Source organism: Marmota flaviventris, chromosome 14 (assembly GCF_047511675.1).
Source record: "Marmota flaviventris isolate mMarFla1 chromosome 14, mMarFla1.hap1, whole genome shotgun sequence".
In the NCBI taxonomy this organism is placed as follows: domain Eukaryota; kingdom Metazoa; phylum Chordata; class Mammalia; order Rodentia; family Sciuridae; genus Marmota; species Marmota flaviventris.
In genome coordinates, this window is record NC_092511.1 from 11,647,062 (window position 1) to 11,661,331 (window position 14,270).

The following is a 14,270-nucleotide window of genomic DNA, read 5'->3' on the forward strand; positions in this document are numbered from 1 at the left end:
TCTCTTGGCAGGGTTTCTAGCCTCCCATGAGAAATGTCTCTTGTGTGGTCCTGTTTAGCGGTGATGGAATGGGGTGGGAGAAACCAAATCCGTCATGCTCCCTTTCATCCAGGCTTAAAAATGTGTTGGCTCATTTTCTTCCATAATTTGTTGATCTTAATGGATATGTGATTTCTTCCTCCTTCCCTGTCACAGAACTGAAGTCACTTCCTCTTCCAGACAATAATCAGACCCTTAGTGCTGGGAGCACAGTTCTGCCTTCTCAGCCAGAATGCGGAAGATTTTTAGGGGATTAAAAAACCAGAAGCATCAGCTTCCCAAGTGGAGAGTGACAGCTGGGAGAAGCTCACGTAGGTCTGTCTGTCTGTCTTGCTTTTCAAATGGGAAAAGGAATGCTTGACCCTAGGTCACATTTAAAATTGGCCCAAATCCCTATAGAAGTCCATGACTCATCCCCCTTTCAACGAAAGAATCAGACAATCAGAACTAAGTAATGAGAAATTTATTGACTAGATGTAAGACTTTGGTCATATTTATTGCATTTTGACATCATATTTACAGGGTCTAGCACAGTACCTGGTATGTAGGACATGTTCAAGAAAATTCTGCTGAATGGATGATTTAAATGTACTCCTCACTTTGTGTTTTGGGATGGTTTTCCTGCTCGGCTTTGAACTCTGAGATCTTTGGAGAAAAGATCTGTGTTCTTATCCTCCACAGCCACACAATGCCTCACCCACTGGAGACACAATCCATGTGTTGATGAATCAGTGACTCAGTGAGGAAACTGACCAGCTGGCTGAGAAGGGTGGGCGCTGAGAGGCAGGGAGGTAAAGAAGTCAAAGAAGGTGCTGTTGCTTCCAGATCCTCTGTCTCTTCTCCCCAAGATGCTTTTATACTATCACATCTCTTACCATTAAGATACATGCCTTGACCTGCAGTTAAATTGGCTATTCACACCTTCATTAAACACACATGTCAATTATCCACCTACAGCCTCATGTCTCCTTGGTGTGGTTTGCATATCACGGGTGTTTCTTCTGTCTGGTAGAATGAAAAACTGCACTGGGTTTACTTCTCCAATCCTAAAACATTTTGCTTTCTGGAGAATTCCTGTGAGAGGCTTTGGAGGTCTACACTTCTGGCATTTTCCATATTCAGATGTAATTGGCGATCACATGTTAAAAATTTATTGTATTTTCAGATGTCATGAAATGACATCTTGAAAAGGACCCTGAAGAATTAGTGGTTGAAAAGGTCACCTATATTTAGTCCACCTATAACCCCTTAAAGCATTTGCTGAATGAACAAAACTCTGAACCACAGGCTCTGTTTTTCTATTTTTAACACTAAGAATGACCTTTCATTAATGAAGGCACGCACACATGCTCTCTTTCTCTCTCTCTCTCCCACACACACACACACACACACACACACACACACGGGGATGCACACCAATACTCAAGATGGAAATGATCTCTGTTTCCAGTGGCAGCCAGTGAAATCTTTGATGGTGTTTCCTCTAAGAACTGCATTCTAAACTTCAAATCATCGTCAATTATTTCATCAAAATTGAGCAGAACAGTTAAACAAAGCTGGCTTACTCCTGCTTCACAATGAAGCTGTTAAAATCCCTGTGATTTACACAGGCAATTTCAGAAACCGATACTGGTAGGAGCCCTGAAGCGAGTGTCTCCCAGCTGGCCATTATCTACGCGATGATTTAAGGCTGTTCTGGACTTGCTGTTGTGCAAAGCATAAAAAGGAGCATGGGCGCTGTGACCTCGAACACACACCTATTATCAAGAACACACAAGGGCCACGGTTGTAGCTCAGTGGTAGAGCACTTGCCTAGCATGAGTGAGGCACTGGGTTCAATCCCCAGCACCACATAAAAAAATAAAAACAAATAAAATAAAGTATTGTGTCCATCTAAAACTAAAAAATATTTTTTTTAAAAAAGAACATATGAAAGTCCAAGTGTCTGGGATTTTTAATGGAAAAGAAATGATCTTGCTGATTAAGATAAGGAGTATTAATCTTGCTGGCAGGGGATGTATCCATCCTCCTGTGGTTGGATTCCCTGATGATGGGGAATGGTTAACCTCGCGGTTTTGGTGTCACCAGGCAAGGTGGAAGGTCTGTGGAGGACTCTGAATCTTATTTAAGCCAAATGCTTGGCACTCCACTGTGCTAACGGAGAGGAAGGTGACCAGGTACTCTGTTTGTCAGGAAGGTCTTTCGGGAACCACCCAGGGGAGCATCAGCAGGCCTCAAACTGGAGAAGGGCTGTCAAACCAAAGCGTTCTTATCTTTGTACATCAGCCCAGGGCTCATCCTGTCTTCAAAAGCACCAGGAGCCCACAAACCTTCTCCTAACAGTCTACTTAGGACTGCATGGAGAATTTAACAGTGAATCAAATTAACCTAAAACAATATGAGGAGAAGACTCAATTTATGAGGAAATGCCTCTGGTTTTGATGGAAGCCCTGGCATTTCATCAATGGGATATATAGCTCTCCCTGTGCCCGGATGACTGCTGGATAAACAATGAAGAAAGTACAGCAAGAAGGATTTGCCAACGCCATAAATTAAATCTACAGCCCTTCTCCCCACCCACTTCCTCAGTCCTCACTCATCCCTTTCCCCTTCAAGAGGAACTAAGAATGCAAATAATTATCTATTATTAACATTTGAGGATGTGAAATGGTAATGATTTATAGCAGAATACCAACTGCTTATGGACACAGCATGAAGTTGCAAGGGTCCATTGGAAAATATAAGTGAGACGTGGTTGACATATTTATTTGCACAGGACATTAGTCAGCACACACCAAAGCCAAAGCCCTTCCCATGGAAGCAGCACCCCAGGGAATGAAAAGAGATGGATATTCTGGAAGTACTGGCTGTTTCCTTCACACGACTGGGATCCCCGGGTCGGGGCAGCACTCCAAGGATGGAATTTTGAGATGTGGACTACAGCCAGCGTGCCACTCACCTCCTAGCCCCCAGGGCAAAGAAGTTAACTCCCTGGGCCCAGACCAGATCTTGGTCAAGGAGAGACAAGCTACAACAGCCCTGTCTTCTCCCTACCTGTAGGGTCATAGTGAGAATTATTATATACATTGAAAATAGGAAAAAACAAAAGTGCTCGAAATTGCCATAAACTGCTTCCCTGTTGACTTTTGTCAAGTGAGGATACTGGACCAAGTGGCCGCTGATCATCTGAAATTTTCCCCCTCTCCCCTTCCAAGGTCTCTAGCCTTCTCAGATCAACTTCAGCAGATGCAAGTGTGTCTGAGGACAGGTGAAAGAAGAGTTCAGTGGTGGCACGAAGTGGGCCTGAGTGAACAATATCAGGCCAGCCTGCCTCTTGACACCTCATTTTATAGAATTGGATGCTGCAGGCCTTTTGAGAACACAAAGATGTGGAGATTGCAGCATTTCCTGACCACCACCCCACTGCTGCTGCTGTTCTTAGTAGTCCTCTGATATTAATAAATGTGGGTTTGTCTCATGAGAAAACCATTTGTTTAGCCACTAACTTCTGAAGAACTTTTTTTTTCAGCCCAATCAAACATCTGCAACTCTTGCTAGCGCAGCACCTGCTATCCGTTCCAGCTAGCAGACTTCTTCACTAACACCTGTACCACTGTCTGTCTTATTTCCTCATTAACGTGGAGAACTCCTTGAAGAAGAGGTCCTGTTCTTCTAATGCTCCTCTTCCATGTGCCGTATCTTATCCCTTCAGAGCTCCCAGCCCACTGATAACCCACCTTCACTGTTGCTGCTTCTACCTGAAGAATGCAAAGGATTCTTTGCATATCGTTACTTAATTAACATCTATCAAAACCAGTAGTCCTAAGATTATCTTTCGTGTCCAGTCTTATGCTGCTGGATAAGACACATAAAAATATAAGCATGTGACACCATCCAAATCCTCACCTCCAGGAGAGGTATACTAATGAAGAGATGAATATACACTTGCAGAAGAAAACTAACCATGCTTGATTGCTGACAGTACCTCAGAAAATGGCTGATGTCCCTGCTAGAGCAATTATCACCATTGCATTTAGACGCCGGCTTTGTCTTCCTCCCCAGAGAGACTGAGAGCTCTGCAGCTATTCACACCCCACTAACAGAGTGGCTGGAACACAGAATAACCTTCAGGATAACATGAATCAGGATCATAGTGACTGTAGTCAGGTGATCCATTTCCACAGATAAAGAAAATTATATCGCAATCATCTGTACTTTGTTACTTTTTTTTTTGTACTTTTGTACAGATGTGCAATACACACCACACACACACAACCCACACAACATGTCAGCTTTTTGTTGTTGTGAACAAAATACCAGCAAGAACAACTTAGAGAAGAAAGGTTTATTCTGCGTCATGGTTTCAGAGGTTCAGACTATTGTGGGCCAAATCCATCACTCTGGGCCTAAGATGAGCCAGAATATCAGGTGAAAAAGTGGAGGGCTGCTGCTCACCCCATGGTGGCCAGGAAGCAGAGAGTGAGTGGGGAGGGCATGGCAAGAATAAGCACCCTTCCAGGGCATGGCCCCCATGACCCACCTGCTCCAGCCACACCCACCTGCCTATAGTTACCATCCAGTCAGTCCATTCAAACCTGGAGGAACTGAGTAGGTTACAACTCTGGAAATCCAATCATTTCACCTCCAAAAATTCTTGCATTTACACAAGAGCTTTTGGGGGACACCTCATATCCAATTCATAACACACACGAAGGAATATTATTCAGTCTTAAAAACAAAGAAATTCTTGCAACAATAATAGGAATGAGGTTATGCTAACTGAAATAACCCAGTCACAGAAGGACACACACTGCAGGATCTCACTAACAAAATGTATCTAAAGAGTGCAACTCATAAATGGAAAGTGTAAAAGGGTGATTGCCAGAGACCTAGGGGAGGGGGAAATGGGGAGTTATTAACTAACAGGTCTCAAGTTTCCTTGGTGCAAAATGAGTAAGTTTTAGAAATCCTGTGTCCAATATTTGCCTATAGTTAATAAAAAATAAACAGTTAATAAAACTATTGTGCATTCAAAAATCTGATAAGAGGATAGATCTCATGGTAAGTGTTCTTGTCACAATTAAAAAAAAAAGGAAAAAGCAATCAAATATATCATATGAATTTGTTTCAACCCTGTGAAGTGGTTTCAATCTTCCATCTCATTTGGAAAAACTCAGGGAAATTTCAATATGTGTTGTATATTAAATGATATAAAAGAACTAGTGTTAATTTTGTCAGGTATAAATCTGAATCTATGCAATAAAACTTCATACGATTAAGATATTAAAAAAAAAACCCACAAAGAATATTGCCCTCATACTAACAGAGAACAAGTTAGATAATCTACAAAATCTTGGTTATATTTAACCTACAAGAGAGCTGAGGTTGCAAAACACTGAATGAAATACAATCCAAACAGTAGGCAGACTAGGAGGTGAGGCCACAGGTACTTTCACATTTGGCAGAGAAGGGGCAGGGGTGGGAAGCTTTAATAAATGTAGGCCACATGTTCTTCTAGTCTGAAGGATGTGTGCAAACCGGCCTGGAAGCTGAACAGTCTTGGAGTCCTGAGTAGAAAGGGAAGCTATGTCTGTCTGCCAGGGTTTTTCCACGGACCTTCACCCAAGGCTAACAAGATAAATTGAGAGCAGGAAGGAAGAGAACACACAGACAGTGCGGATCCAGGGCCCTGGCTCTGCCTCGAGGGATCTCAGATCAATGATCCCATTCTTGGTGCCACTTGAGCATGAAGCAGGGGCCACCTGCTCTGAGGGACAAGAGGAGCACTGAGGGAGATGCCCTCTAAGGCTCAGGTGGCCAGAGCTGCTGTAGTAGCCCAAGCAGGAAAGCAAAGTCGTTCCTGTGGAGTTGAGGGAACAACTATCTGCGAGGCTCGGGGACAGTCAATCTACTGCTTGTCTCTACCCATCAGCCTATTCTAGATTTTTCAGTGGAAGGTGGTCTTTGTGACAGGCTTCTTTCCCTTAGCGTAGAAGAGCATGCTGTAGCACTTCATTGCTTTTAGCTCAATAATATTACATTAAAAGGATCTATCTATCTCATTCTGTTTGCCCATTTATCAGTTGATGGGCATTTACTTTTTTTTTTAACTTTTTAAAATTTATTTTTCAGCTAATATAGATAATGCTGTTAAGTTTATTCATATACAAGTTTCTGTGTGGACAAATATTTTTATTTTTCTTGAGGGTTTATGCATAGGAGTGGAATAGCTGAGTCATATGTTAACTTTATATTTAGACTTTTGAGGGAACTTCAGACTGCTTTCTAAAGCAGAAGTACCACTGTACTTTTTAACTAGCCAGTGTATCAGATTCTGATTTCTCCATATCCTCACTGGCATGTTTTATCCTCTCCCTTTTGATGAGAACAATCCCAGTGGGTGTGCAGTCGTACCGCATCGTGGTTTTCATTTGATTTCTCTCATGGCTAATGATAGTGAACATCTTTTCATGTGTTTATCGGACATTTGTTTGTCTTTGGAAAAATGTCTACTCAGATCTCAAAGGAATCTTTGATAGAGCAAATTCCTTACTGATTGGTGGGGGGAAGCTTCTTTGAAGTGAGGTGCTTGTGCATAGATTTTAATCTACTTGAACTTCTATTGTCTCGGAGAGCCTTTACTCCAGGCTGTGGCTCTTAGAACTCCAAAGGTTTCTTGGTGTGGCTCCCCTGTCCTAAACACTAGTGGGTAGGTGAATCACTCCATGCATTAAATAAAGACAGGCCCCAAAGTGGCTGATCCGCAGATGCACCTGGAAAGGTGGAGAAAAGCAGATTCTTTGGACTGGACCACAGAATCAGAATTTGGGGGTGAGGTTCAGGTAACTATATAAGAAGAGATCCACCAGATGTTTCTAATAATCATTTTGGCCTGGGAACCACTGGTGCCACTTCACTGGAGGGCCAGTGTTTTCACGTGGCGCATTGGGTGCCATCTTGGAGGGTCTGACTGGGCTCTTCAGCTACGTTGGACATGCTTTCTCCTGCACTCTGTCCCTCCAGCTACCATTCACCAGAGAGGCAGGAAGCCATGCTTATCTCTGACCCTTCAAAAGGAAGTAGAACAATGACCAGAATGTAGAGAAAGGAAAAGAAAAAAAAGTAGAGGGATAGAAAAAATAACAAAAAAAGACATTAAGTGTTGTGGAGAAATACAAGCCCAAGGCACAGGAGTAACTGCAAAGGTCAGCAGGAATTTAAATCAGATCTTTGCAACTCAAAAACCCAAGGACAGATGTGTCTAATTTTGTATTACGTTTTGACCCAACCTAATTATATCTATTTGACCCAGTTCAATTATATTCCATTGCTGACTTCAAAAAGAATATTCAATGCTCAAAGCAGAAGTGCCAAAGTCATTTAAGCTGTCGCTACATGCTGTGCAGCCTCGTCCCCCTCTGCCCCTCACCCTTAACTCTTTCCCATGCACCCTTCGTACACAAAGCCACACATCTTCCATCTGCTTTCCTGGGGGCCACCAGTGTCAGCTCACTGCCCATTTGATCATCCCCTTCATGCTCTGTCTTTTCTGACCGCCTTGTAGCACCTGAATCATCTGCATTCCTCCTGAGCATGGTGTTCTCCTGTCTGCCTGGGCTGAGCTGGCTCTGAACCTTCTTCTCAAGACCCTCTACCTACTCAAGCCCCCTCCCAGCATGAGCGTGCCTAAAGTTCCCATTTGCTCACATCTTGTCTGCTTCCTTGCTTTTCCACAGGATTTCCACTCTTCTCCTTGAAGAAGAGAGCTGCAGCCTTCAGCTCCTCAGCTTGGCAACTGTACTCTCAGGGTCTAACCCAAGCTAGCCTTCCATTTCAGCCCCCAGTTCTTTCCAAAAGGCATTTGGTGGCTCTGTCTAACTTCTTGCTGTTCTTCAAACATACCCTTCCTATTCCAGGGCCCATGCCTTTAATCACACTGTCCCATCTGTTGGAAGACTCCTCACCCCATCTGTGCCTTCAGAAAACAACTCATCTTTCGAAGCCTTTTCCAAATGCCACCTCTTGCAAGAAGAGACCTCCTGGTTGTTCCGCAGCCTCCCATCAGTTGTGTGTTCTTTTTCCTTCTTTACTCCCATGGCATACTGGGTCTCTCTCCTTAGTTGGTCTTCACTTCTGTGCCTACATCATTCTCCACTCTTGCCTGAGGCTTCATTAGACAATGACTGTTCTCACTTAGTTCTGTGTCCCCAGTTGCGAGGCTTATATGAATGGTCACAGCTACACCCAACATTCCTTTACTAGATTGACCTGAAATCTACAGACTCAAGGGCAAATCATGCCTGCAGCCCATCTTTCCTATCCCTCCAACTTATTTATTTTAGGATAAAAAATACCCAAATTAATATTTTTCCATGGTATGTCTTAGTTTGCGGATCCGTCTCTAATTAGGAAGAGATTATGATGGCTGTGGACTTCCAGGAAGCTGCTAGTGATGAGCACTTAAAGAAGGAGGAGAGCTAAAGAGGCCTGTGTCCCCATTTCAGGTCCCTAATCAGCCTCCATGTGACTTCGGCCCAGTTAGTTATCTTCCCAGACTCTTGGTAGAATAAAGTTAATTTTCTCCTTGGGACTGATGAGAAAATAGACTTTTACACATTTTTCTAAATTTACAGTTTTATATTTTCCTTAAATCTTGTAACTCTAGCCTTAGTGGTGAGCCACCAGACGTGGGATCCCAGTCTATTCTTACTTCTCTTGAGGATATACAAATCTCCACGAATGGATGTTTTGTACCATGAACAGCATCGAAACTTGATTTCTAAATGCTGCATTTTGCCACCATGACCTTTCCTTAGATGAAATGTTCAGAAAATGCCCAGAGTACAAGAGCGAGCAGACCGCAGTGCTTGGCTAGAAGGGAGGGAGAAGGGGCACAGACCCTCTCAGTGCCACTTGCCTGCTCTCCAAGTGGGGAGGGGATTCCTGAGGCAGAGTCTCAGAGCTCCAGGGACCACCAGTTGAAAACCCCTGCTTTCTCCCTGCAGCCTTTACATGTTTCACTTTAAATGTTTTTATAATTAGACTGGAAAAGAACTCAACCCTGATCTTTTTTATTTTTTTGGTGCTGGGGATTGAATTCATGGGCACTGGAGTTCAAAGAGCCACATTCCCAGCCCTATTTTGTATTTTATTTAGACACAGGGTCTCACTGAGTTGCTTGGCACCTTACTTTTGCTGAGGCTGGCACTGAACTCGTGATCCTCCTGTCTCAGCCTCCTGAGCTGCTGAGATTACAGGCGTGCGCCCCTGCGCCCACCCGGCAACACTGGTCTTTATGGGAGTGTGGAAAGCCAGAGGTCCAAGAACAACCAAACAGGCAAGTGGGATCACTGACCTGTGGCAGGTGCATATGGAATTTAGGGCTTCCAGAAAGGCTACTTTGGGTGCTGATATGCCCCAGAGTTGCCAGTGAACAGAGTATTTCCTTGCTGTTTTTAGCCTTGGTGTGCTGAATCCAACAATGCAGAATGCACATGATAAGAAATGGAAGGGTGCAATTAAAAATGTAAATAATAAAAAGGGCAGTAAGACTGTCCACAATTTGTTTTGTAAAAATTCTTTAAAGTTATTAATATATCATGAATGACTCATCCATCCATCCACCCATCCCAAGCCAAAGAGCAACAACAACAACAACAAAAGACTGGGTGAAACCAGAAGAAATCTGTAGGTGAACATAATCCAGATTATGTTTTCAGATATATGAGTTTTGGGGACACTTTTCCTTTTCAAGTAAACTTTTAAACACACCAAATATCGTGAAAAGATACACCTAAGGAGCTTTCACTTTTTGTTATATCGCCCCTTGGAAAGGTTTTCTAGCACTTAATAAATCTGTTTAATCTATATATAAGGAGGTTTAATCTAAACATGAGGAAGCTCCAACTATTTTCATTAGTATTGATAAAATGCTTGAAAATAACCCACTTGAATCAAAGTGTGGAATATGATATGTCAAGAAATTTGTAATGTTTTGAACAACCCACAATAAAAAATTAAAAAAAAAAAAAAATTCTAAAAAAAAAAAAAAAAAGAAATATTAGGAATTTAAATTTAAAAAAAAAAAAAAAAAAAAAAAAAAAATCAAAACTTAAAGTAGATTAAAGCACAGCAATGTTAATACTGAAGAAGAGACATTCAACTGTGCTTGCTATTGTGGAATTATAATTTTAAAAGAGGGTAACACAAGTCAAAGGCAGAAACTTGAGCTAAGTTGGAATAAACATAAACATTTGCACATGTTTACCATCAATAAAATAAACTAAGAGTCTGTCGTTATTCTGTCAAGATTCTTAACAATTTTTACCTGAGGGAAAAAAATAATGCTTTTGATAAAAAGACATCAACTTTTTGCATAAAATGTTTATCCCAAATCCTAAAATGATTTTATACAATCAAAAACTCCATAAAGAACAGATGGATATGACTAACAAAAAATAATCTGTAAGCCTTATTTATGGTATTGATCACTTTTTTCTTTCACTTCTAGTGATATTTGTTTTATATTAATCTACATAAATGAATATGCTTACTTTTTTGGATTATGACATAGTAATTCATACCAAGTTTCAGAAAAGGTGAATAATGATTTATGCTACACCTGTAAAAGCTCATCATTTCTAAAATCAAAGAAAACCAAGGACATTCTAAAAATGTTTTCTACTAGGCTTCCAAAAAACAGGAAGAAAGAGAAATAAACTGATTTTAGAAATGATTTCAGAAAGAAATGCAGAATACCATTTGGATTTGGTTTAAGTATCATATAAAATCTTATTGTTAATTTCCTTACCAACAAGCTATAAAAAGCAAAAAGTTTCCATTATTATGCTATAATTTTTGGAACTTACTTTCAAAATCCAGGAAAAAATGAGGATAGTTTTCAATTTCCCTGGTAAGGACTTTGAGCAGGTTTCCCATCCCAGCAAACCTAGAAAGGCAACACAAAAACAAATCACTTAGAGATATAAAAAATAGACCTTTAACTACCTCTGAAGACCAAAAAGAAGACACCTCCATTCCTGAAGATGGGTAACTCATTCCTCAATTGGTTACAGATAAATATCTCCGAGGTGCTGTATCTCCAAAACATAGGTACATCTGGCCTAAACCATATGACAGTGATAAAAAAAAAATGTGTCATAATGTCTCTCAGGAGAATACACTTGCACCTTGTATCTCTTTCACTACATATAAAAAAAATTAACCATGAACATCCTATTAAAATAATTAGGTATTTCAATTTTAGGAAGTAGAGCTTTGTGTATTCTGCACAATGCTTCCTTTCCCCTTCACTGATCCTCTGAATCCTCACAGTTAATACTCCAGCTCTGCCTCATTTCCATGTACATGGACATTTACATTGTTGGGAACATACCATGTCAATGGATAAGCAGAAAAAAGAGGGTATTTCTAAAATATCTGTCTAGAAAGGTAAGTTTCTTAAAATTCATGGGAAACAATTCAGAAAACACAGATTAGGGGTTCCAGGGACTTGCCAGTGGGTATAAGAAACAAAACTTCTTAGAATGTAACTATAGACAAATCAAAGGTCTCATAATGGGACATTTCAATGGTAAAGAGACTGGACACTTAATGAAGAGTAAAAATTAAAAGGCTAATATCCAAAACTTACCAATGAAGCAGCAGTCTAAGACATTTAAAAAGTGTTTCAAATCAACAGAGAAATAGAAATTTGTTACATATTTTGGGGGGAACTGGATATTGAGCCCAGGGGTGTTTTACCCCTGAGCTATATCCCCAGCCCTTATGGTGATTTTTAAACAGCAAAATTTCCACTATTCTTAGATGTAGACATTAAACTGTCGTCTACACCTCTCCAGACTAAACTCACCCATTCATTCACTCATTCATTCAACACGTGTTTTTGGAGCAGCCTGCAGGCACTAGGTCTGAGCTACTTAGAAAGCAATCTTCTAACTCTGCTACAAATGAACCCTTGTGACTTCCATACCCATTTTTTGAAAGATCAATATAAAAAAATCATGACCAGTGAACTGCTGGGCTGCAATTTTGTATGCTATGGCTTCTGAGAGTAATAATGTTGATATGGAAATTTTTAAAAAATACACCACTACATGAGAAAGATGTATCAAGAGAAAAATGGACTTAAAAGATGACTCTATGTGTGAGAAGATGCAGCAAATATAATCTGGCCTCCTTGCTCTTCCACTGAGAAACCACTCATGCAGCTGCAGACCTCCCTCATGGGAGAACCTACTAACACGAAATCAGAAAAGAAACCATTTAGAGAGTCTACTCCTCGCCACAAGGCCTCATCCTAATCCCAGCTCTGCTTCCTGCTACCTCTAACCATGGAGGGCAAGCCACTTCATTCCTGTGATCCTCAAGTTCCTTATCTGCAAAACAAGTTCTTGAAAAGTATCTATTGAAATGATAATGCAAAATGCTTAGTGCAGCACTTAGACAAAATTTTTAAAAAAAGAGTTATAAGCTCTTGCTACAGGATGACAATAAGAGTTGTCATTATCATCATCATCATCCTGATTATCCTAACAGCCTTCACATACTTATTTAGGATGTTCCTATGGAAGGTGAATTTGATAGACTGTATGTGGCTCCAGGGAAGATAGGATCAATGGGGAAATAAGGAGAAAGGTCTTCATTCAATGTTCTGAAAAAAAATATCTAGCCATTAGAATTGCCTGAATATTGAGTAATTTGCCTTATGAAACAATGCGCTTTTTCTCACTGGTGATGTCTAAGTAGTATAGCATCATCCTGAATGATGCTATAAAAATGACTTATGTGTTGGGGAACAGGTTGGACTAGATATGTCCTAGACCTCTCCTTCCTTGAGGTGCATGACTACCTGGGCATGCACATGGGTGTGCATGTGTGTGCAATGGAAAACAAGCACCATATTTCCCTCTTCCAAAAGGTCTTCCCTATCCCTCTGTCATTCTTCCTTTCTCTCCTGCTTTTATGCACATTTCCTTTGCAGATATTCTTGAGCAAAGCCCTGTGTGAAGTGGGTTCTGCCAAATTGAACGGCTGCAGCTGACCCAGACCGTTCCACCACTGGGCAGCGTTCATGAGCCCCTGCCTCTCTAGGGAAGAATATTGCCAGTTTAATGAGCAATTTGAGATCAAACCTGCAGACCCTTCTTGTGGGAAGATGATTCCACCATTTAGCAAAAGCCCTGGCTTACATATGTAATGACTTAATGGAAGAAAAATGTTCTTAATTTCCTTATTTCTGTGCTATGAATGTGTCACAAGACACTTTGGTGAATTTAGCTCTCTTGTTAAATTCTGTCCTGGGCATGATTTTAGTGTCCAAGTAGCTGGGTGGGAAATAGGCCAAGCCTTTGAAGTTTGTAACAGACGGAAACAAACATACACAGAAATGCATCCAAGTATTAGCTGTAGAATTTTCTCTCTTCAAAAGGCTGAGTTGACTGGCTAATATGGACAAATAATCTGGAGCTTGACTCTAGCCTTAACCATGTTCAGTCACCTGGAATGCCCAGGATCCTAGATGCGTCATCTATCAGAACATCTGGAGCAATGACTGTGGGGACCTGTGTCCTGTTAGGTGTTAGGGGTCAAGTCTAGTCCTATGAAGCCTAGAAAACATGCCTTCAAACCCAATGAAAGATCAGTACAGAAGAATTTCATTCCATCTCCTTCATGGCAAAGGAATTTGATGTCCATGCTCTCTGCAAGGGTGAGAAGCATTCAAGGGAGTTTCTTCTGGTGCAGGGAGGCCTTCAAAGTAAGTTGGAAAAGGGGAAGAATAGCGGAATAGTAAGATGAGAAGAGAGAGGAAAGCAGTATGTGACCTACAGGTTATCTGGGCCATTTTCTGGGGATGGTTTATCAATTTGATCTGAGCTTCCAGGTAGTCGAAGCAAAGGAGAAAATAAGCTGGTCTCCTTCAAGGTTTAGTGTTCAGAACACAACATCAGCAGGTTACACTGGGGAAGTACATGGCCATGGTTAAGGGTCAAGACAAAAACCCATCTCCAGTTAGGAGCAGAGGAAGTTGTATCTGAGCACAGAGACCCCGTGGGCACAGCAGTGGTTTCCCAGCTGAACAGTGGCAGAGTGGGCTGCCTGGCAGTCCAGGGTGGTCTCTGAAATGCTGGGGACTCCGGCTTCAGTGTACTATCAGGAGCTTCCTGGCTACCCTCCTACTGTGACCTGTGCTTATCTGTCCCAGGTAGGTC

At 41.4% G+C, this 14,270-nt stretch overlaps 1 protein-coding gene across 2 annotated transcripts in view; it reads right to left on the reverse strand.

The window, feature by feature from the left end:
* Positions 1-14,270, reverse strand: part of Cyria (CYFIP related Rac1 interactor A) — a 98,730-nt gene that overhangs the window by 18,301 nt on the left and 66,159 nt on the right. For both annotated transcript variants that reach the window (XM_027937899.2, XM_071601353.1), the window contains one exon: positions 10,908-10,987. In XM_027937899.2, the coding sequence (XP_027793700.1) occupies positions 10,908-10,977 (70 nt within the window). In that variant the 5' untranslated portion in view covers positions 10,978-10,987. The remainder of the gene's footprint in view (positions 1-10,907; positions 10,988-14,270) is intronic.